This window comes from Cryptomeria japonica, chromosome 4 (genome assembly GCF_030272615.1).
Source record: "Cryptomeria japonica chromosome 4, Sugi_1.0, whole genome shotgun sequence".
Lineage (NCBI taxonomy): Eukaryota > Viridiplantae > Streptophyta > Pinopsida > Cupressales > Cupressaceae > Cryptomeria > Cryptomeria japonica.
Window position 1 is genome coordinate 575,387,607 of NC_081408.1, and position 24,733 is coordinate 575,412,339.

Consider the following 24,733-nt stretch of genomic DNA (forward strand, 5'->3'; position numbering starts at 1 on the left):
TTTTTGTGTTATTTATTTCATTTTATTATTTTTAATATTTTCCTTTCTTGCATATGTATATATGTATGTATCTATGTATGTACACACACACACACATGTATGTATGTATGTGTGTGTGTAGTCTTTCTTTTGGGTTGTATTTTTTATTTTTTTTTAATTTGTATTTATTTTTTATGCTTTCTTATCATTTATTATTATTTTATTTTACTTCTTTTTTCTTTGTTTTTTTGTTTCCCTTGATCGACGTGTGTCCTTTTCTCACCTCCCTTCTCTATTTATAGTTTGGGTCTGCAACTTCATACCTATTTTGATTCTTTTGGCTCTCTTTATCTTGATGATGGATCACAAAGTGTGATCGGAAACATTGATTTAAAGATTTTGAACACAATTTAATCCAGAAACAACTTTTGATCTATTCTATAGATTGTGGAAATCTCTTATCAATTATTTTCATTTCTATTTTTTATTTTTAAAGTCAAAGATAATAGAATACATGTGAAGGAAGGTAGAGGAAAAAACATTGATTAGGAATTCTCAACTGGTAATTCATGTTTCTTTTGCCTTTTTGTTTTCTTTCTCGTTTACCATTAAAATAATTTAATTATTTTAAAATAATTTACTATGGAGAATGGTTGAATACATTATGACCGTCATTATCATGGGCACTCATTTCTTGTTTGAATATAGGTATATCAATGGCAATAATGTATATCTTAACAATAAGTAGATAAGGAGAGCACATTCATTGAAAAGCATATATCTTAATAGTGAATAGATAAGTGGAGTACATTCATTGATTCTTTTTAAACATGTCAATAGATCAGTGCAAACCACCATTAATGGCTTATTAGGGTATAAATATGAAAATTAGGAAACCCTAATAAATATGGAAAAATAAAAACTAATAAATAATTGATATGACCAAAGGAAAACATAGTCCAGTGACATTTTTTATTACACCTAAGTAACCAATTTTGATTTTACATTATGGATTATGTAAAGTTGTGGTGTTTGGTAAATGGGAATCTAACTAAACCTCTAAATTAAATTAGAAGAGAGAGGGCATGCTGAACACACTTTGAGAAAAAAGAACACTATTTGCTTCACATCTATTTAATCACACCATCATGTTGTGACACTAACTAATTGGCATGGCAAGAATGTACGAAGTCTGTCACTTCAATAATCTAATGACTAGATCATTTTGATCTTCTTGCATCGCTATAAGATATTGTGAGTGTTGATCGTTCATATTAAATAAAGAACGTCTTCGGCATAATAAAAAGGAAATATTTTTTGTGAAAGATCAGTTAGGAGACAATACACTTTTAATAAAAATAATATTTAGAATGTAAATATTGCAACCTAAAAAATTGCATTTAGGTAGTGGATCCATGTAAAAGTTTTGAGCCAATTAGATTTGAAAAAATAATTTCTATAATTTAAAAACTTAAAAATCATACATTTTAACTTTATAAAAATAAAAAAAATTCAAGAAAAAAAAATCACAATTTTTATTGGTAGAAAAATAATTGAATAATAAAGAATCAAGAAAAGGTAATTACATTTAATACTTGTGTAACACAAGTACTACAATGATGAACTGTTTGATTACTTTTACAATGATGAACTGTTTGATTACTTTTATGGAAGAAATCTTGCGTACGTGGGTCTTAAACACATCCCTAATGTATGTGGGCTACGATATGGAACTCCAAGAGAGATCAATGTTTTAAATTCTCGATTTGGTTTCCTTGAACATTGTATTACCCGATAAGCGGCAAAGTAATCCTCTGTTTTGGACTAAAATGTGATTTCCACAGAATGATGTGGACGCCGCCTCAACTCTTTTAGTGGGCTGCTGCTTTCACGTCTTTGGTTGATCGGTTATACTTCATATGGCTTTTCACCAGCTGCCCTGCAGCCAGAGCAGACATGAGAGACAGCTCTCCTGCCATTACTGCACCTGCCACTATTCTTGCCAAGTTCTGCGCATTCTCACCAGGGGATGTCCTATTTGCTCCTTTCACTCCAAGCATGTTCAAACATGCCGCCTGTGATGCCAATTGAGTTCCTCCCCCCACTGTCCCCACTTCTATGCATGGCATGGTCACCGAAATGTGCAGGTCCTTGCCCCCATTCACCCCCTCCATCATAGTAAGACAGTGGGAGCTCTCCACATTTTGGGCAGGATCTTGACCTGTTGCAATGAACACAGCTGACACAATGTTGGCAGCATGGGCATTGAATCCTCCCATGGCACCTGCCATTGCAGATCCAGTCAAGTTCTTGAGCATGTTCAGCTCCAACAATGCTGGAACTGTCGTCTTCAGCACCTTGTTCACAACCGTCTCTGTTATGATGGCCTCACACACTACGGATTTCCCACGCCCTTCAATCCAGTTCACTGCTGTGGGCTTCTTGTCAGCACAGAAATTGCCTAAAAACAGAAACCCATTTGAAAAATTAGCCCTCCCATTTAAAGTACAATCCAATGCAATTACATGGTGTAGAAGTAAAACCCCCCAAAAAAAATAAAAATCGGAGGAGTTGAATTACCAGAAACGCTGATAACATCCATGTCAGGGAACGTATTTTGAAGATAATCCAAGACATTCTGAACACCCTTGGAGACCATATTCATGCCCATGGCATCTCCAGTGAAACATGAGAATCTCATGTACAAATTCTTGCCTGCAATTGCACATTTTATACCTTGTAGCCTGGCAAATCTGCTTGTCCTGTTGAAAAAAGTGCACCCAAAAGACGTATCAGTTATCTTGAAAATATGGCTTTATTTCAGTACCCATTGAGCCAATACCCATAAAATATTCTAATCAATCAGAATCTGGAAGAGAAACACCAACCTGTTGAAGATATCAGAGAGGTTATCAGAGTTTGCAGGATCCTCAATATAGAACTTGAGCTCCGTAGCCCTCTTGGCACTCTGAAACCTCACAACAGGGGCCCTAGTCATGCCATCTCTGAGAAGAATGCTTGTAGCGCCACCACTCATAAGAATGGCCTTGCAACCTCTGTTGGTGCTGGCCACCAGACACCCTTCTGTGGTTGCCATGGGCACCATGTACTCTAACCCATTGACTTGTAAGGGCCCTGCTACACCCACAGGGATTTGTAAATAACCCACTGGCATCTCACAGCACTGCCCAAGAATGGACTGATAATCAAATCCCTCCAGGGGCAGCCCATCAAGGGATCTCCCAGTCATGATCTCTAAGGCCCTTCTCCTCACAGAGGTAGCTCTCTTGCAGTCCCCAAGAGAGGATTCAAGAGAATACGAGGCTACAGTGCCATTACATACAGCAGCTGCAATATCTCCATCCTCATTCTCACCAAGGTTAATTCCCTTGAGCTGGACCTCAGGTTTCTTAGCAACAATTTCTTCTTTGTCTGCTATCCCACAGGTTGTTGGAGGGATGTTGAGATCCACCTTTTCAGCAAAATCATCATTGCCACTGATAAAGTTTTGGACATAATCAATTCCAAAGAATCCCAGCAGATATATGAAGGAAGCCAAGTGGGCTACAATGGCTACAAGCTCCCCAAAGTTGACAACATGGAGAGGCGTTGAGGTACCCATCTTCTCTCTCCATCTCTTCATCAGGAAATATGATGATGCGAAGAAAACGAGAAAGAAGAACTTGTTGGCGAGTCCCAAGGGGAGAAGCAGCGCATCAGATGCCAACAGCTTTGAATTCCCATTGAAATCCCTTTTCTTCATCATCTTGAAATCACCGCAACAATCAGTTTCTCCTCCATTCTTGACGCCCATTTTAGATTTTCTGAGACCAGCAAAATCCATTGCAATGAGCACTCACAGGAAAGGCTCCGCACTAATGGGTGTTGCTTGTGCTTTCGAGGATCCCTAATGCTGTCAAGGCCTGAAATATATGCTGAGTTTGTCTGTGCATAGGCAAGGAAACCGATTATTTATAACACAAATGTTCCTCTTGTTGAAGTATTATTTTGACCATGAAACTTCATAACAATCGTAAAAGAAAACCCCACGTTTAAAACCTCTTGATTACAAATGTGCGAATTGTCTAGGCAGGATCAGATTGCACCTGATTGATTTATTAGTTTATTTAAAACAAAAATACTTTTTCATTTTTATTTTCGATTGATCAAACATGCGGTCTAATCCCTCCCTAACAATGTGATGGAACAGCCAGCTTATTTTTCTGAAAAAGAAACGTCGAAGCCTTCTTTGTTAACCCCATGACCTCAATGTTACCCTTTATTCGCCAAAATGGTCTATGGTGTAAGAACGACATTTCACATATGAATTAGGTGCAGGGGAATAATTGTTTGGGCTAGCTCGGTGAGGTTGAAAATTTGTGGGCATTTGGTATTTAAAAATTGATTACGTGTGGTATTTATTTTGGGTATTTTTAAAGATTTTTTTGAGAATTAACAATGAATTAAAAATGGAATTTCTTATGCAAGATCTATGTTATGTGAATAAAAGAATATTTAAATGATGAATATTGAAACAATATTTAAATACTAAGTATTGAAACAAACTTTATAAAAACATTATTAACAAAATAAAATGTAGAAGAGTGAACAACTAGAAATTTAAAGGGTATTGTAACTCATTATTTATGAATTGGAGGATGTACATGATTTTTTGATTAAAAAATATTATTTAGAGGCAATTAATATTAGTCAGTGTCTCGGTGAATCAGAGATTATTAATGAGTGATCATTGGATTATGTAGAGATTGAATGATGTATAGAATAAATTGCATCTATGAGGATCTTTTGATCCGACTATATCTATGAGTGCAAGGATGATGATCGCTTGGTTTAACCACATCAAGTTTTTTGCATTAGATCTGATCATGTAGATAGTGTGACTAAGGTGGTCATAGAAAATCATTTAATGAAGCTTAGGCACACATATGATAAGTATTTGGTTGAACTGTTTGTGGAGCACTTTGTAGATATTTTGAGCTAAGAGCTATGGTGGAGCTGGCCAGAACCATCTATATTCAAAATAATATATGTGAAGTAACTCAATGCTCAAGCAAAGACTACAAGATGATGATTCTAGGTACTTGGGTGATGTCTAATAGATTAAAGACTCTGAGAGAGAACTTTAAGTTATATAAATCCCTCCACCTACTAAGAAGTGCAACTTAATCAAATGTTACATAGTATATTTCACATGTTTTGTAGCAGCAACTCAATATTACTATCTTGGAAGCAAATTAAAAAAACAATACAAAATAATAAAGAATTTATAATATTACATTGGAGGGTTGTGAGTCAAGAAAATAGACCTATAAAATATAATATGAAACATATATATGAAACCCAATTCCTATATTAAACAAAGAATGTAATTTTGCTTGAGTCAATGAATTACCCAAAAGAACAACTTATATATATCTATATATTCAATAAATCTATTTAAATGAAACTTCAAATTACGTGTAGATATAAACAAATAAATAATATGTACAATTAATTTGTCAAAGCTCAATCACGTCAAATATTGTGTTCAGAGTCTTCTAAATATGAAAACGAGATATTTTGGTACGACTCCCTTAACATTAATAAATACCTAAGAAAGACTGAGTAGTAACTGTTTAAACTTTTGTACTCCACACAGCTTGTGGAATGTTCAGCTGCCATATTAAACCACTTTCTGGTCAAGAAAACGTGCACTGAAGAAGATTTGTTTCCATGCCCTGGTCATGTCACGTGCTTTCAACATGTTGAATACATTTTCTGCCCATTCAGAAAATTATGTAGAAAGTCATGGATGCTACGTTACACGTATGAATTCACCCACACATGCATGTGCGCACATGATTGGCAACTCGAAAGGGATCTCTTCCGACTACACCTCGTGTCGACTTCTCATTGCTTCCCTATGGAAGACCTTGTTGTTTGTGTTAGATGTTGTCAAGCTACTCCATAGCCCTCCTCCGTAAGAGTTTCTTAACTTTGTGATGGGACATTCCATGTGGAGGCCTTGTAGAACACACGAGTGATCGAGGAAGAAGACTTCCAAGAAATCTCGCCATCTCACATGTCCAAGGTGGGGATGAGGTGTGTTGGGAGCTATATGTATATTGAACAAGCCAATTGTCACCAAGGTGATACTTCCAGATATTTTTAAACCCATTCAAAGGAAAAAGTGTGCCATTGATCTAGAAAAGCATCCAAAAATAGATACATCTCTACTTAAGTCAAGGAAAGGCACTAAAAAAATGGAAAATAGTAGGATTAGTGTCATAATAATCTCGATTAAGATCATAAGAAATCTAGATGGCGATTATAAAATGCACGTGAGATTTTTTTTTGCAATGATTTGGGATGTCCAACAATGAGGCAGTTGCAATGGTTTCCATAATAAGATGGACACACAACAAATATGCAAAGGATATTTCATTTGTGAAAATCATTCCAAGTTAGGCAAAGGAATTCTATTAAATCCCATGGGCAATCCTATAATAAGGATCATCATTTTTTACATAAAAGCACTTTGTAATCAAGGAATTTTTTAATCCCCTTTCTTAAGAAGGAGGAAAATAGTATTTCCCAACTTTCTTTTCCACAGAGACTTGACCAATTACCTTAACAATTTCTTCCTTGTTACCATCATTTATTTCCTCTTTATTTATAGTTGCTGTCGGTTTCTCACTCTATCTTGTTACCTCTGCTTCTACTGGTTTCTCAGTTTGTGTATGTCCATGTGCATCTGCTGGTTTCTCAGTGTCATACTTCTTAGCTTCTGTCGATATTTCAATATTCTGAGAGTTAGCAGTTTTAACCGGTGACTCAGAGATCTCAATGTTTGTAGCATCAACTGTCTTAACCTCTGCAGTCTCTTTATCCATGACAATATTAACATATGTGTGTTTACATTCATAATAAAGAGAATTTCAGAATCCGGATTAGTATCATCATGTGTTATTTCTTCAGCCTCCTTATCCGATTGACTACCTGTATGTACCAATATCTCTGAAGTTATTGGTGGGGTGTCCTGTGTCGGTGGAGAAAGGTTGTCTATGACTTTTATAATAGGTACACTACCAATTTTTCTTTTACCTTTGTTTTTTTGATATACCTTCACAAAAGATTTATCCATTTTCTATCTCTCCTTTTCCTCTCTTTTCTTTTTCAACAAAAAAATATGTCCCATTTGTCTACAGTTTCATCTGCTATCTCTTTCACTCTTCCAGCCATTAGGTTGACTTGTGGGTCAGTGCAAGAAGATGAGTCCACTTTTTGGCCAAAAAGTGGAAGTGTTTTCCCTGTTTTTCAGATTTTGTCTCATTTGAGCTTAAATTTTGAAACACTTAGAGATTGAATCTTGGAAAAAGTCAGGAATATAAAAGATAACTCTTTGAGTGTACTTTTCAAATATGTAATTTATTTTAATACCCACATAATAAAAAATAACTTTTTGAATGGAGTTCTAAAAACTATGTTTTAAAAATACCCGTTTCAGGACCATACCATGCATGTGTACGACCCACACTTTTTGACACAATTAAAATTATTTTCTCAAACCGTTTTGGGAAATGGTTTGTAACACACTGAAGATTGATGAACATATTTTTCTGTATTTTTTTTCAAATATTTTTTTTTAAATTAATTTTTTAATGGCCTTAATTATCTTTTTAAAAATTTGACGTGTACGACCCACATAATTTGACATAAACTTAGCATTTTTTTATTTTTATTTTTTAAATAGAGAATAATTTTGTGTAGATTGATGACATATAATTTTTTTTCAAAATTCATTAAAATAAAAAAGTTATTAAATTAAGAAAATTAGTTAATATTTCATATTTATGGACCTAATTTAGTATAAATTAAATGAAAAATAGTTAAAATAATCAATTTTTAAATTAATTTACATATTTAGAATCTAGACAGTATAATCTGAAATGGGTTTCAATTTTGTATAAAAATTCTCTGATTAGAGGCACGTAAACTATTTCAGAAGTTCATATTTGTGCTTTCATTCATGGAGATTTGAATTTGCAGGTTCATGTCTCAGGTGTGGCCATCCTAGGCCTATCCCGGGCCTAATCCCGAGGCAAGTGGCGGGTTGTGAATTCAAATTTTAAATAACGGGCCCCCGTTTTATAAACGGGGGCCCATTTCTAAAACGGGGGCCCGTTCCATTTTTTGCCCGTTGGATTTAATAATGGGCCCCCATTTTTAAAACGGGGACCCGTTATTTAAATGACGGGCCCCCGTTTCTAAATAACCGTTACTGTAAAAATAAAGATAGATTGCATCGATTTACCACACTATCATTGAAATCTATACTGACAAAGATTTTTTACATCATTTGGCAGTACTTTTTAATATTTTTTACACGATTTTTTGAAGAACTCAGTAAAAAGATATTATTTTTTGAAGACGAGTTTGTAAAAATGGGTTCTAAGCAACGTCAAAAGAAAAAAAAGAGGACAATGACAGTGGACGAAATTCAAGCACAAAGAGAGGAGGAGGCAAAACGCCAAAGAGATCGAAGATCACAACAATGACTATTGAATAACACTTCTGAAGCATCTAGTTCAGTGCCCGTTGTATATGAGACCATTGAAGACATCATGATAGATGCAAGAAATGTAGAACCACACACGTGTATGACTGTTGATGCAAATGTTGATGTGGATGTGAATCTTGGTATGTTTTAAATCCCGATGACTATGATGCCAATCAAATTGCTGATTTAAATGAAGCTAGATATAAATTTCATACACCAATATGAAAAGAAATAAAAATTGAAAATATTACACCACCCTCTCTAAAAGAAAATGAATGTAATTTGTTTACTATTGATAGCAATGTCCTAGATAATCTTAATGGGTTAGTTTCTTGGAGACAAATCAGAACACATGTGAACAGATTATATAAACAATTTTTCTATAATAAAAAGTTAGGATTCCAATGTCAATTAATGCTACAATTAATAAAAATGTTAAAAATGCGTAAAGTCATGAAAAAAATAGGTATTTATGCAAAACCAAAAAGAAAAGATGAATCATATAAGCAAGTTGTATCTACTGTTGCCAGTGCCATCGATTCTATAGGAAAAACAAGTCGATCTAAAGATAAGAATGCAAGACGTAGAGTTATAACGACTGCTATAGTTGACAAAATGATTGTTAGTAAAAGAATGTTAAGTGATATAAGTGGCTATTTGAACTTACATCGTAGAACCTTGTCAAGAGCGGCCAAAAGAAGAGACACAATTTAAATTGATCCACTAAACCATTGTTGGAGTTTTAGTGGTAGACTTCAAAGGTCGGACATGAAATTAAATGATGAAACTAAACAATTAATTGCAAAATTTTGACATGATAACACTAGAGTTCCATCAAATGCTAGAGATGTTTTAAAGTTAAGGGTGGTATCAAAAATTTGTGATCCTCATCCAAAACATCTTCTTGACATGACTCAAACTGAATTCTTTAAAAAATTTAGTGATGAATCTGTGTTAATGAATTTACGAATTAGTCAAAGATCATTTGAAAAATGCAAACCCTAGTATGTTAAAATCAATAAACAAAGAATATCTTGTTGTTGTAAAACTCATGTTCAGTTTCGTTACTATTATCACACAACTCTTGTCATCGTCTATGAAATTGATCTAATTGAGAATCAACAGATCTAACTGACTCGACAACAGTTTGCTTTGATTTTGCAAACTCTACAAGATGGGGTGGCGTGATTTGCTCATTTTGGATAGCAGCAATGTTTTGTTCAATCACTTGTAGGTTTTCATTAATTCATTCTCTTAAACAAATTTCATCCAATCTAGGGGGTGGAGGTGGAGGTGGTGGTGGTGGTGGAGGTGGAGGAGGAGGAGGAGGGGGTTGTGGTGGGGGATTTTCACCTAATAGTTCATCTATGTCAAAGACATCCATGATAACAAAGAGCTCCTGCATATATAAAGATATACATGAATTATATACAACTCTATGTCAAAGAAGAATCTATTTTACTAAATTAAAAAAAAACATTTATAAATAGTAACATTTCTATGTTGTTGAATGAGATACACATGAAATATATAATATAATATTGAACTTAAAAAAATATACATGTACATACTATTGAATCTTTAAATATAAAATTTGCGCACAAAACTTAATAAAAACTTTCAATGAAACATCATAAATCTATTATATATTCAATTTAATAAATTCATTTCTTGTAAAATGCATCAACTATTAAAATCAATATAAAATATTTCATACATAAGATCAATAAAGAAGTGAGAAATAAGATGATCCTCCTTCTAGTGTAAGAATATATAAGGATTGATGATAAGTGCTTAAAATAAGATATTGAAATGTAAGATCATTATGCTCTATAAACCAAGATATGATCATAAGATCATCATGTGAGGCACAATCATATGATATTAAGATGCAAAAATGCGTGATCAAATAGTGATAATCTATTATATTCTCTATAATAATAGGCCAATGTATGAACATAAGATAATACTTTAAGAAGATAGATTAACCAATATACAAACATAAGATAATGCTTTAAAATCATGTGATATCTAGTGGTTTCTCTTTTATGTTATGTGTCACCTCAATGTGTACATTCACTTTGTTGGTGCATCATTATTTTCTTGCATTTACCTAACTATTGTATTGCATATTTGCACCTAGAGGATAGGATAAGATTACTTGGGTAGATATCTACCTAGGTAGGCATCACATGTTCAACTCATACTCCCTACTTTGGTAGAGATGTGGATATATGTTACTCATCTTCTCAATTTTTTTGTAACAGTTCTCTGTAAATAGGATTTTATATATTAGAATTTTCCTAAAACATGTCTCAAAATGATTAAAAGACTTGAATCAAGGTCAAAAACTAGGAATGTGAGATACATGGTATGAATGATGACAAGGATGGTTGAGAATAAAGAGAATTTGAATGGATTGTGGTATGCTCCAAGTGTAGGGTACTTTTAAAAAAAATTATACATGATGCCAAGGTACTTGTCCAAGGTGTCATAAGAATGGTTTTCGCCCATGAATAAAAAAATTATGTTTACTTTTCTCTCTTTTTTAATTTTTATGCAAAACCAAATCCTTTAGGTGTGGATATGTTAAATGATACACAGGATATTTATAAGTTTTTAAAAATCTAATAATAGGACCAACTATGGACCTATTATGCAATGTCATGGCATAATAGGACCTATTATGCCATCATGGCATAATTGGTCCATAATTGGTCCTATCATACTAAGTAAACATGTCGAATTAGCATAGTTTCAGTGTTGGAGATGAATTAGATGATGAAGTTGGCAATTTTCAAGAAAATCATGTCATGTTGTGGCTTAGTAGGTCCTATTATGGCATAATAGGTGGACTATTATGCAATGTCATGGCATAATAGGACCTATTATGCCATGACATGACATAGTAGGACCAACTATGGATCCATTATGCAATGTCATGGCATAATAGGACATATTATGCCATCATGGCATAATAGGTCCATAATTGGTCCTATCATACTAAGTAAACATGTCGAATTAGCATAGTTTCAGTGTTGGAGATGAATTAGATGATGAAGTTGGCAATTTTTGATAAAATCATGTCATGTTGTGGCTTAATAGGTCCTATTATGGACCTGTTATGCCATGATGGCATAATAGGCGGACTATTATGCAATGTCATGGTATAATAGGACCTATTATGCCATGATGGCATAATAGGTCCTATTATGCCATGACATGATATAATAGGACCAACTATGAACCCATTATGCAATGTCATGGCATAATAGGACATATTATGCCATCATGACATAATGTGTCCTATTATGCCATGACATGACATAATGTGTCCATAATTGATCCTTTTATACCATCACATGACATAATAGGTCCATAATAGGACCTTTATGCCATGACATGGCATAAACCTAAGCATAAACTTTGATATCTAAAATTTGAAGAGTAATGTTAATTAATTTTAAGGTTATACTAATTTAGTGGTAACTTTTGTATTGCCTAATGAGGATTAAGAACAATTTAGGTACATATGTTCGGTTTTATTTCAATTTCCTTTTCGAACGTTTTTGTTTTTGTTTCCATTTCATTTTCGTTGTTTTGTTTGTGTCGATTTCGTTTTGTTAATTATCTAGGTTTGGTTTTGATTTCTAAATTTGTTGATTAGGGTTATCTATTCAAAAATATTTTAGATCAAAATCAAGAATTTACAAATATAAAAAATAATTTATTTATAGGCTACTATAAAAAAACTAAAATAATACAAAAAAACTAAATAATACACAAAAAAACAAGAAAAATATACAAGAAAATTATGAAATCTGAAAATAGATGATTGAATGTGTACTTGGGATAGTGGTGGAGGCTTGAAATGGAAACCACAGCATGGGGGCCCATTTTTGATCTCCTCTTGTCAATTCACTGTCACGGTGAAAATGAAAAATTTGCCCAAAAAAACGGTAAAAATAGAATTTAAAAACGGGGGCCCGTTTTATTTAGCTTCGGCCCCCCATCACCTTTTGGCTTGGGAGGCCGAACCATTAACGGGCCCCCATTTTTTGAAAATGGGGGCCTGTTTTGTGGAGCACGTTTTCCAACACGCAGACTTCCATGAATTTGTGACTCATTAGCTTGCACATACCCTTGTCGGTGACCACTCATAAAAACTAACCGGTTGGCTTCAAATATCAGTTCATCAATCTCTTCTCTAGAATTAATGGGGTGAACAGCCAAGAATGCTTCAACCTTTAACTTTTTGTCCAATTTCATAACTGACATTATTTTAGCCTCTAATATTATGTATAAAACATTAGGAAGATCATCTGCAACCTCAATCAAGACTTTCTTGTAGATGTCAAGATGCAAAATGATGCTCTCCTCTATTGTGTGCTTATCAGAATCCTTGAATGAATGATAAAGTTTACTCACATTGCAAAGATTACCATCTTGAGTAATTCCATTTACTAGTTCGTCTGGTGTAAGGGTATTCAGTGCCTTAGGTTGTTGTTTCTTCTTTGGAGTTAACTTCTTCTTAGGCTCCCTTACAACCTGCTACTTCTTCCTTAAAGTTCATGTCCTTTTAGGAGAAGGAGAAGGTACCGACGAGGGTTTCCTCTTCTTCCTTTCAACTCTTTTGAACTCTACTACCTTACCACTGTCTGTATCAGAAGAAGAGACAACCGGTGAAACATGAGCTACCAGTTCCAGTCCTTCTAGTTCACTAGCAGAAATACCACTTAAGTTCATCACATTTTCCTTAACTTCTTTAGCCATTTTGGATGCATCTTTGATGAATTTTTCTCTTCTTTTTCTCTGCTTTTTCATCAAAACAATGCTCTTAATAGTCTCAGCACTGGCAAAAATTTCTTCTGAAGGTTCCCTAGGTGCATCAAGAAGTGTTTTAGCATAAGCCTCAAGAATATTCAGATCAACTTCATATCTCATCTCTGTTATCCAAATAGTTCTAGGAGTAACAACTTCCATCCATGTTTCGTCTCTTTTGATTACAAAACAAATTTTCTTATTATACTTATCCACAATGTTCTGCAGTATCCTTTCTCTAGCCTTCATTTTGGTTTGTAAGTTTTTGAAGTAGTCTTTTACCATGTCATCACTGTTAGCACCAATGTCGGTAATATCTTCCATGATCTGTCTACCTACCGGGATGTCATATGCAAAGTCCTTGTGACCAATTATAGGTATCTCCTTTGTGAAGTAAAGCATTAAACATACAAGTAGATTCCCAACCAATTATAGGTATCTCCTTTGTGAAGTAAAGCATTAAACATACAAGTAGATTCCCAAAATGGAATGTCCCCTTCTTTTCACCCTTAATCTTTTTCAAGTTATCTAGCAGTTCATTCTTAAGTCACTCACAGATGTCAATTTAAGCATTTTTCTTAACCATCTCATATGCACTATGAATACACAAACTAGAAATAGAATTTAACCTATTTGTATGTCTAACTCTGTATCCAAATACCATGCTCACATATTTCACATTTGCATCAGTGATATCATTAACCCTAAGAGATATGTTGTCAAATGTAGCTTCTGTTAGGTCCATAACACCCTTGTTTGGTATCTTCTTCTTTTTGTCAGGCCTAGTACCGGTTGAGGGTAAACCAGTAACTGCCTTGATTGCTTCCTTAGTAGTTTTAAAAATAGAGTCTATCCACATAAACTCCCTATGAACTTTTCTCAGTACAAGACAAACTATCTTATCCGGAAATTCAGGAATGTTCAGAATTTCAACAAATCCTAAATCCTCAACAATCTTATGCTCCAACTTGACTAAACCTTGTTCATCAGTTATAATATCTCTGTATATGTTCTTCAAGTCATCAGACCCTAAATTCTCTATGTTGCAGTGAATATAAATCCTTGGGTCTTCAGCAAAAGCAACTCCCTTCGGAATCTTAGAAAAGGCTCTGATGGAATCATCTTTCTTAACAATCTCAGGAATGATTTTAAACATGGGTCTAGGGCGTTTAATATTTTCTACCACAGTAGGGTTTGCAATAAATTTAGGTGTAGAAGATGAAGATGCCATTTCGGAAGATAAATACCTTTTGACTTGTGAAATCCTTGAATGCCTGAAAAAATATTTGCTGCTTCGCCTTTAGAATGCCTTTGCTCTCTCTTTGTACTCTTTGGATGCTTGGATTCTTGGTGGATTGAAATGAGGGTTTTCCGATGCTTTATAACCAAAAAGTTCTCCAACAACTACATTAAATGCTTGTCAATTAAGTGAAATCTTAACATATCTGCCTGTAAAGAAGAAATATAACTTCTTACCATCAACCGAGGGTAATGCATGATTTTCAGTTTTATGCCATACCCTCTAAGGATTATTCCTTAGTTAGATGAAGAACCTCCTATCGGTGGAGGGTTACTCTGTTCTACCGGTGCAGAGATAGATTCATCAACTCTCTGATCTCTCTTCTTAATCCATTGTTTTCAAAAATCTTTCTTTATTTCATTTACTTTTTCCTTTTCTTTCTCATTAGATCCTTTATTGTTTGCTGGTATAGTCTTGCTTCTACAAAATTTTGCAATATGTCCAATCTTGTTACATGCATAACAAGTTACATTATTCCTCTGAATAGCCTTTCCATATCCTTGACCGGTTTGTGTTCTGTATTGATTAGATAAATGCCCAAATCTACCACAAACATAGCATTTCACATTCATTCTGTAATTTTCTAAGTTATGACCAACTTTATTGCATTTGAAACATTGACCGGTGGGTAAATTTTTATTCTGACTATTTCTAAATCTGCATTGATTTTCTCTATGATCAAATTTGTTGCAATTAAAACATTTCCCTTTAAATTTATATGCATTAGGTTGTCTTACCGGTTTGTTGTGATCTTGATTATTTGTACTCCCAGAAGTTTCTCCATGTTCAAATCCAAGTCCGATTGTATCTCCATCGGGTTTATGTCTTTTTAGCATGTCATCAAGCCTTTCTGAACTTTTCTTGAATTTTTCTTTGTGTTCATTTGCAGTGATCAACTCATTTTCCAAAATGCCAATTTGTCTCCTAAGCTCCTCTTTATCATGTTGCATGTGAATCGGATCTGTCAAGCATATCATTCTCATGACAAAGTCTCAGATATTCATTTGCTTCATCATTAAGTCTCCTAGTCAAGTCTTCTTCATTCTTCTTCCTATCTTCAATATCCTTACATAGCCTCATGGTTAAATCTTGCATTTCATTCCTCATGTTAGTGTTCTCTTGCCTCAACTTCTTTGCAATATCTTTAAGAGTTTCCTTTTCATCATCATGTTTCTGCATTTGCTCATGAAGTTCCTTCCTCTTGTTTTGTGCTATAACCAGGTTCTCCTAAATCCTTTAATGAATTCCTGGGCAGTCCTCAGATCATCTTCAGGTTTGATATTCTTCAATTTTTCTACATCAAAATATTTAAGAGCTCCTTCCAACTATTTTCTCAAACTCTTTATCAGTACCAGTTTTAGAATCTTCCTCAAGCTGTTAGGATTTTGCAAATAGAGGACCAAGATTTGATACCAATTTTTAGATGCAATGAAAGTCCCAAAGACACTGAGAGGCGGGGGGGGGGGGGGGGGGGTGAATCAGTGTCTAACAAGTTAATGGAATATTTGAACTTATTTATAACTTTCCAACCCAAATTAATGTACCGGTTTATAAGTAATAATGCAACAAAGAGAAATAATAGAGACAACATAAATTCACACCATAACACAAGATATTTTGGTGAGGAAACCCAGTAAGGGAAAAACCTCGATGGGATTTGTGACCCATAATATTTACTCACTAGCCAATATGAATAAATATTTCTTACAATAGGGGCCTGCACATGCAGGAAGGCCAACAGCCTAGAGCTCACTACTCAATGAAAGAGTCTCACTAACTACAAAATGGATAATTAAATCCAAGACAATGTACTGCTCAAAATAGCATCTACAATGCTTGATTCAGTACCAGTTTAAGCTCAGTCAGAAACCTTAACCAAAAGCCATCCCGTGAATGATATTCACTCACATAACCTATCTACCTTATTACAAAATCTTTTCGCTATCTTCTACAAAAATACCATATCAAAATGACCTACAAGATCTCATACATATATGAATCTTTACAATACATCATGTCAGCTTAAAAATAATTAATTACATTACAATACAATTCACACAAACAAATTAATTGTCTTATGTTAACATGAGTGTCGATATGCTTTATTGTTGGTGTAAACTAAATGTTGGTGAATGAACTTTGTTGTGCCTACCGGTGTTGGTGAATGATGTCTACGTTGTTGGTGAACCTATAGAATCCTATAACCAGTTGGTTGCCATCAATGGCAACATCAACCATTCTCACGTGAGTGTAGAATGCTAACACCCTCGTTCTAAGGTCTAAACTTTTTTGTCTATTACTTGTCTTTGTCACCTCTTTCTCTCTCACTCTTGCCCCCTCTATCTCTATCTCTATCTCCATACATCATTATCTCCACCTCTCTCTCTTATTCTCTATTTCTCTCTTGCACTCCTCTCTCTATCTCTTTCTATATATATATATATATACATATATCTTCCTATCCTTCTCTCTCTATCTATATCACCCATAGCTCCCTCTCTCTATCTTCCCCTCCTCACTATTTATTCCCATCTCCCCCTCCCTCATTCAATTCCTATCCTTCTATATATATCTTTATCTCTATCCATCTCTCTCTTTCTTTTCGTATATATCTCTACATCTCTTTATTTCTCTTCCAATATATGTGCATCTATCCCTCTATCTCCCACTATTTTTCTTACCCTCTTTCCATCTCTAATTGTCTATCCCTAGATCTCTTTGTTTGTCAATCTCTTTATCTCTCTCCCTATCCCCCTCTCTCTATATATCCTTAGATATCCATCTCTCGCTCTATCTCACCATCTATTTATATGTATCTCTCTCTCTTCCTTTACATATCTCTCTCTAACTCTATATCCCCCTATCTTTCTATCTTTCTATCTCCCTCTACCTCTCTCTATCTCTCTATCTATTTTCCCTCTTCTTCTCTCACTCTATCTTCATCTCTACCTATATCTTCATCTCTCCTCTATATCTCTAGACATGCCTCCTTTTATCTCTCTCTCTCTCTCTCTCTCTCTCTCTCTCTCTCTCTCTCTCTCTCTGTCTCTGTCTCTCTCTCTCTCTCTCTCTCTCCTCCTCCCTCTTTTTAGACCTCTATTTATTTATATCCCTTTAACTCTATCTAGTTATCTTTATCTCTCTCTACCACTATATCTGTCCCTCTTTATATATCACTTACCATATCTATCTTTTTATCTCTCCCTTTCTCTCTTTTTATTTTTCTTTTCCATCTTTTTCTATTCCTGTCCCCTCTCTCTTTTATCTCTCCAAATATCTCTCCTCCTATCCATATTCCTCTCCTTATTCTCCATCTCTGTCTCTAACTCTATCTATATGTCTATCTCTATTTTTATCTATTTACCCATCTCTCTCTTGCTCTTCCCCCCTCTATCTCTCTCTCCTTCTAGCACTATCTCAACCTCTCTCTCACTCTAACCATATTTTGTTGGTATTGAAACTTGATTTTCTTCTCAATTTAAAGGTTTTGTTTCAACTATGATTGGATCATTGTAAGTGGATGCATAGGTAGTCTGAAGCTATCACTTCTCTAATGAGAACTTTGTTGCGCAAACAACATTATGACATTCCAAGTGACCTCATGTATTACCCAATTATGTACAAAAAAAGAGACCAATATTTTTCCTAATTCACCTTACACACCTCTTTCGGCATACCCATTGCACCCTAAGGTGCAATTGCTAGTATATATTATCTTAAATATTTTTAAATATTAATATACACAATTATTTTAATTTAATAGTAAATTTAAGATTTTTAGTTTTGTGTGCATGTTTTTTTGTGTCATTTTATTTAATTTATTAGAGAAATACATATTTATTTCATATTATGATGATTTTTGCTTTTAGAATTTTTTAAATATTAAATCATGATTATGTTTTAATGTTAATGTAGAAACTTATTAAGATTTTTTTTTTATGCAACTTTTTTCATCATTTTATCATATTTATTAGAAAAATACATACTAATTTACAATATTTAATATCAATATATAAATTTTTTATTGAAATGATCCAACAGCTCTAGCATTACAATCGTCTTGCAAGCCTCTCCATTAACATGGACCATCAATAATAGAAGTTAGTGGATTAAGTTCATAAATAAAGAGTTATCGTTTAAATTATGGTTTCCATTCTCCTATCTTAAATCAACTAATATTAATCTCATCTAAGGGATGAAACTTGATCTACAAATTTTAAAATGAATAAAACAACACTATTATTTTAGAAACTTTTGTTTTATAAAGAATTTAAAGAATCCCTAATAATAATAAATCAAGTTTATTAATTTAGAAATTTCTATTTTAGTTGCATTTGTCTCATCAAGAATTTAAGGAGGATATTTGATACACAATATAAACAAAATAATAACAAAATCAAATTTGTTCTTTTAGAAAAAAAGATTCTTTATTGTTCAGTTTTTAATATGATTTTTTTTATAGCTTGTAAAATGATTTAATTACAAATATACATGTAAATAGAGTAGACTAGAAGCTAAAAACAGTAATCGTTCTGCTCTGCTATTTGGCGAAATGCGAAATCATTTCTCAGCGAACTTGGCAAGGTTTTCGGCGGGGGGTTGCAGACAAGTCTTTGCCACATGCCCGAGGAGCATCTCTGTCTTCAGTCTGCCATGTAAGGGATACCCTGCAACAAACGAAAGGCGGGATTCGATTTACAGAGCGGGCAAGTTTGGGAAAAATGATGTAATTAGGGCAAAAAAAACCGAAGCCTTGTCACTTCCCTCCGACGGAAATTGGCAAGTCGTTCGATCGAAAAATGCCAAGAAGAAGATGAGCGAAAGTAGAAATATGTCTTTAAACTTCGATTGGCACAAACCCACAGCCACAAACCAATATCCGGCAACTGGGGCAAACCTGGTGCCGCTCGGGAAAGTTAGAAATTTTGAGCCAAAACCTAGAATAAGGCCGAGGCGAATATGTAATATCCCGGCAAATTTGATGGAACCCCAATTCAATTTATATAGCGAATGTGGGGTTTTTGCAAAATGGGCAAGAATTGGAGAAGATTCAGGAAAAATTATCGATTGGTGGACGGCCCTATATCCGGGACAGGTAAGTATCTCTATCCTGGAAAATAATTTTCTTGCAATTTTGTGTGATAATCAAAATACAAAAAATGACATTCTCCATGGTAAGGTAAAACTGTATAAAGGCTATGGTTTTTTTAGATGTGAATGGAAACCGAATTTTGACCCACACTCACAGAATTTAAATAAATGCCCTAGATGGATTAATCTGGGTACTTTACCAGTTGAATATTTGGATTTTAAAATCTTAGAATATATAGGGGAACAGTTTGGTTCTTTTCTGGGCTGTGAAGGACTAGGAAAAGAGGTTTTAAACAAGAATATCAAAATCTTAGTTGAATCTGACATTAATTCCCAGGACTTAGAACCCACCATGCTAGTATCGAACAGGGGGGAGTGGAGCATTCATCCCACCTTCTATGATGGGGTTATAAATGAATCTGATATAAGGCTGAAATCATGCCCAGTTCTGATTAATAGTATCGAGCAAATGGAAAACCCTCTTCCAGATCAGTATAAAAAAATCACATCAAATGCATCCCCTATACATGATAGTAGCCCTCCAGTGGCTAACACTGAGGAAAATAGTAACAACAAATCCAGGAACATTAGTGATCTTGATAAAATAATAGATGAGGCAAACTCTATAAAAGAAGATGCCTTAGTGGAGATGACAAAAAGAATCTCCGATTCGGTGGATTCATTGAAATTTCCATCTGAAACAAAGTCAGTCGAAAATTTGGGACAAGATAATGAGGCAGATCAAGAAGAAATGTCTTCTAGAATGGCTGCAGTTCTTGAGGTATTCGATAATAATGTAGTTGAAAATCTTTCCCCGGAAGAGGAAGCTGAGAAGAGGTTCCTAATTCAGGAACTCTTGGCTTCTATGGATGAGGAAGAAAATAATGAGAATAGGGTAGGAGATATCATACCTATTCCTATCAATGACTACACAGTAGCTCAGTCCCAAATGGGAGAGGATGATGGAGAGGGAGTGATAGTTTCCCAGCAAACCTTAGGGATAAAAAACATATATGACGGGAAAAACTTTCCTGACTGCGCTAGAGAAGCTAAAAGTAGAGGCAGAAAATCTTTGAGCGAATTAAGATTGCAGGATGGAAATGCAAAAGACCAAGGCAAATTAACAACCTTCTTTGATGCTGGGAAGGGGAAGGGCCTTCCCACGGCCCCATGAAAATCTCTTCATGGAATGTTAGGGGCATGAATGCCCCTAACAAACAGCATCTAATTAAACACAACATTATAAAATGGAAACATGACATCGTTCTCATACAAGAAACTAAATTAGCCCAGGTAGAAGCTGAGGCTTTTAAAAGGAAATTAGGTCTTCTTTGCTGCGAATTTGTGGAAGCCAGGGGAGCTTCTGGTGGTATTGGAATAATTTGGAATCCGCGGAGTATAATATTTCGTCCTATAGCAGGTAATAGAAATTGGCTAATGGGAAAGGTAATTAGCAAACACAGCAATCTCACATTCACCCTAATAAACATTTATGGCCCGATCCCGGATGCAGGAAAGCGCAGGGTTTGGTCAGAAATCTCATTTATGATGGGGCTAGATACCTCTTCCCCTGTTATTCTAGGAGGGGATTTCAATGCTATCCTGAATTTATCAGAAAAAAAGGGTGGTATTCGTAGGGAACCGCAGTCCTTAAAAGACTTTAGAGAGTGGGTTGCTCATAACAACCTGATAGATATAGAAACAAGTAATGGTGTGTATACCTGGTACAATAGAAGATCAGGCTTTACACAAATCGCTGAAAGATTAGATAGATTCCTTTTTAGAGGGAACTTGAGCGATCTAGCGGTTAACCTCTCAGCTTCGCTACTCCCATCTTCAGGATCTGACCATTAGCCTGTTATACTCAATATTGAGGGAGAGGCTACACCGCGATGTTGCCCCTTTAAGTTTGAAAAAATGTGGATGCAAAATCCAGATTTCTATGATCTCATCTCCAGGTGGTGGTCTGAGGTAAGTTTCCAGGGATCAAAGATGTTTTGCCTTGTAAATAAACTAAAACATCTCAAGAGCAAGTTACTGAAATGGAATAGTGAAGTTTTCGGTAACATTTTTGAAACCAAAATATCATTAGAAAAAGAAATCGCAGATCTAAATGAAAAAGTGTTTAGACTAGGAATGGATCAAGATAGCTTCCTCAAAGAAAAGGAGCTTCTCGGGAAATATGAGGATACGTTAACAAAAGAAGAAGTATTTTGGAAACAGAAGTCTAGAGAGAATTGGCTTCAAAATGGGGATAGGAACACTAAGTTCTTCCACAACAGTACAAAAATTAGGAAGAACACTAACAGTATTCACAAGATCATGAGTAATAATGGTATACTACTGGAAGATCAAAAGGACATAACTACAGAAGCGGTAAACCATTTTAAAACCCTGTTCAGTTCGGAATCTTCCCTTAAAGATGCCAATTTAACTTTGCTTAGGAATATTCCTAAGATCATAACTGAAAACCAAAACAAAGCACTTAACAACAAATTTACAGAATCAGAAGTAAAATTAGCATTGGGGCAGCTTAACCCTGATAAAGCTCCCGACCCAGATGGTTTTCCTGCTTGCTTTTTTCAAAAATGCTGGCACATTATTGGTAAGGAGGTAGTGGAAGCATTGGAAGCTGTTAGAAACTCTGGGAGTATTTTAAGGGAGATCAACAACACTTTCATTACCCTGATTCCAAAGAAGGAGGAATCAAGTAATTTTGAAGACTTTTGACCTATCTCCTTATGTAACACTATTTACAAACTTTTTACTAAAATTTTAGCGAATAGACTGAAAGGCATCCTTCCGTGCATAATTTCTGAGGAACGGACTGGTTTCGTACCAGGTAGATCTATCTTTGATGGCATTATTATTGCTCAAGAAGTCATGCACTCGTTACAACAGAATCGATCAACTGCTATGATGATCAAACTAGACATTAAGAAGGCATATGATAAAGTCAATTGGAGATTTCTGTGTAAATGTTTAGAATCCTTTGGTTTTTCTAAACAATGGATCAATTTAATCTTTGAATGCAACTCATCTCCTAGGGTATCGTTACTTATAAATGGCTCCCCAGCTGGCTTCTTCCAGATATCTAGAGGGATTAGACAAGGAGATCCTTTATCCCCTTTCTTATTTATCATAATGGCAGAGGGCCTTGGGAGAATCATTTCAAGTGCTCAGATGAATCAGATTATCAAAGGCATTAAAATTACTAATGGAATGGAGGCCATAACCCACCAGCAGTTTGCTGACGACACAATGCTGATGGGATGTGCGAACAGGTCTGAAGCCATGGCTTTCAAAAGGATTCTTGACATTTATGCATTAGCTTCTGGTCAGGAAGTGAACAAGAATAAATTAGAAATCTTCTTCTTTAACACTTCGCAAAACATAGAGACAGATATTTGTAATATATTAGGGTTTGATAAAGGGAAACTTCCTTGTAAATATCTTGGGATTCCGATGGATAAGGGAGACAATATAAATTCATTATGGAAAGGAATCCTTGAAAAGATGGATCTCAGGTTGGATTCTTGGAAGAACAAATGCCTATCTTCGGCTGGGAGGATTACATTACTAAAAGCTGTTATGGCGGCTATCCCGATATACCAAATGTCTTGCCAGCAATTACCTAAAGGTGCTCATCTAGAAATGGTAAAAAAGATGAGGAAGTTCTTTTGGAATATGAATTCAGACAAAAAGAAATTTGCGTTAATCTCTTGGGATAAAATTAGCCAGCCTATCAATATAGGGGGAGCTGGCATCAAAGATTTGGGGGTTCAAAACATGGCTCTGGGGGCGAAGTTAGTCTGGAAAATGTACTCGGAACCGGATCTTAAATGGGTAAGGATCCTCAAAGCTAAATATCTCACTAATTCCAACCCTAATAGTATACTAAGGACGGAAATACTGCCAAAGGGATCCAAAGTTTGGAATTTTATGCTAGAATGTAGAGAGGTGATCAGAGATTATCTAACTTGGGATATTGCGGAAGGATCAGAGGCATTGTTCTGGGAAGACTCGTGGGGGGGTTATTCAGCCCTAGACAAAACAGGAATAAGCGAAGAAGGTATAGAACATTGCAAATCAATTAGGGGCAGGTTTGTTAAGGATTATATCAAGCTTATATCCAATGACCCCGCTTTGGGCTGGGAGTGGAAACCCCTTGATGAGATGAACTTGACAAATGCAGACAAGGAAATCCTCTGGAATAATTTGAGGCATAGGCATTTTTCATTACATAGTGGGAAAGACAAGATAATTTGGGCGGGTAGTTCATCGGGCATTTATAAAGCCAAAGAAGGTTACTCACTTTTGAAACTCAGAAGAGCTGCAACCAATCCTAATATTCCGATTAGCCTATGCTGGAATAACGTGGGTCTACCCAAAGCTGGTATCTTATCATGGGCAGCTTCCCAAAAAAGGATTCTTACTTTAGATTGGTTCTCAAAATTAGGATTCATGGGACCATCGAGATGCCCTCTTTGCGAATCTGAGGAAGAAAATGTGGATCACCTGCTCCTTAATTGTAGTTTCAGTCAGAGATGTTGGGATTGGCTTTGCTCAAGCCTTGGCTGGCCGACTCCGAGACCTAGGGACATTTCAGAATGGCTGATTAGTTGGCAACCTCCCCACACAAAGGATATATACCACTTAGTGTGGCAAATTGCGTCAACAATTCTCATATGGGAAATTTGGAAGGAGAGAAACAGGCGGATCTTTAAAGAATCAAAATTGAGGGTGGAATCACTTCTAAATAAGATCGAGGCAACAATTGTGGAAAAATTCAATAATAGACTAAGACATGCACAGGAAAAGTCTATTAATTTAACCAGATGGGATGAGGTTCTTCGATCTAAGTGGAGGGGTTTGATAATCCCCCCGTTTATTGGGAGTGGAGGTAAGCAGGCTGAGATAGATAGGAAGCTAACAAAATGGGCTCCCCCCCGAAAGGGCTGGGCTAAGCTAAACTTTGATGG

General features: G+C 35.2%; 1 protein-coding gene across 1 annotated transcript; it reads right to left on the reverse strand.

Annotated features, from left to right (window-relative positions):
* Positions 1-1,522: 1,522 nt before the first annotated feature.
* Positions 1,523-3,928, reverse strand: LOC131071058 (3-hydroxy-3-methylglutaryl-coenzyme A reductase 1). Its single transcript, XM_058006753.2, has 3 exons — positions 2,868-3,928; positions 2,560-2,741; positions 1,523-2,440 (listed from the first exon to the last, which is right to left on the reverse strand). Exons 1-3 carry the CDS (start codon positions 3,821-3,823, stop codon positions 1,851-1,853), a joined length of 1,728 nt encoding a protein of 575 aa, XP_057862736.1. The 5' UTR covers positions 3,824-3,928; the 3' UTR covers positions 1,523-1,850.
* Between the last annotated feature and the right edge of the window lie 20,805 nt (positions 3,929-24,733).

What these genes read in the sequence shown, in the direction of transcription:
- LOC131071058 (XM_058006753.2), bottom strand. Translation starts at nt 3,823, where the DNA reads ATGGATTTTGCTGGTCTCAGAAAATCTAAAATGGGCGTCAAGAATGGA. An exon ending in CTCTCTGATATCTTCAACAG is followed by an intron (nt 2,742 to 2,867) that starts GTTGGTGTTTCT and finishes TTTTTTCAACAG; the next exon opens with GACAAGCAGATTTGCCAGGC. An exon ending in GGATGTTATCAGCGTTTCTG is followed by an intron (nt 2,441 to 2,559) that starts GTAATTCAACTC and finishes TTCTGTTTTTAG; the next exon opens with GCAATTTCTGTGCTGACAAG.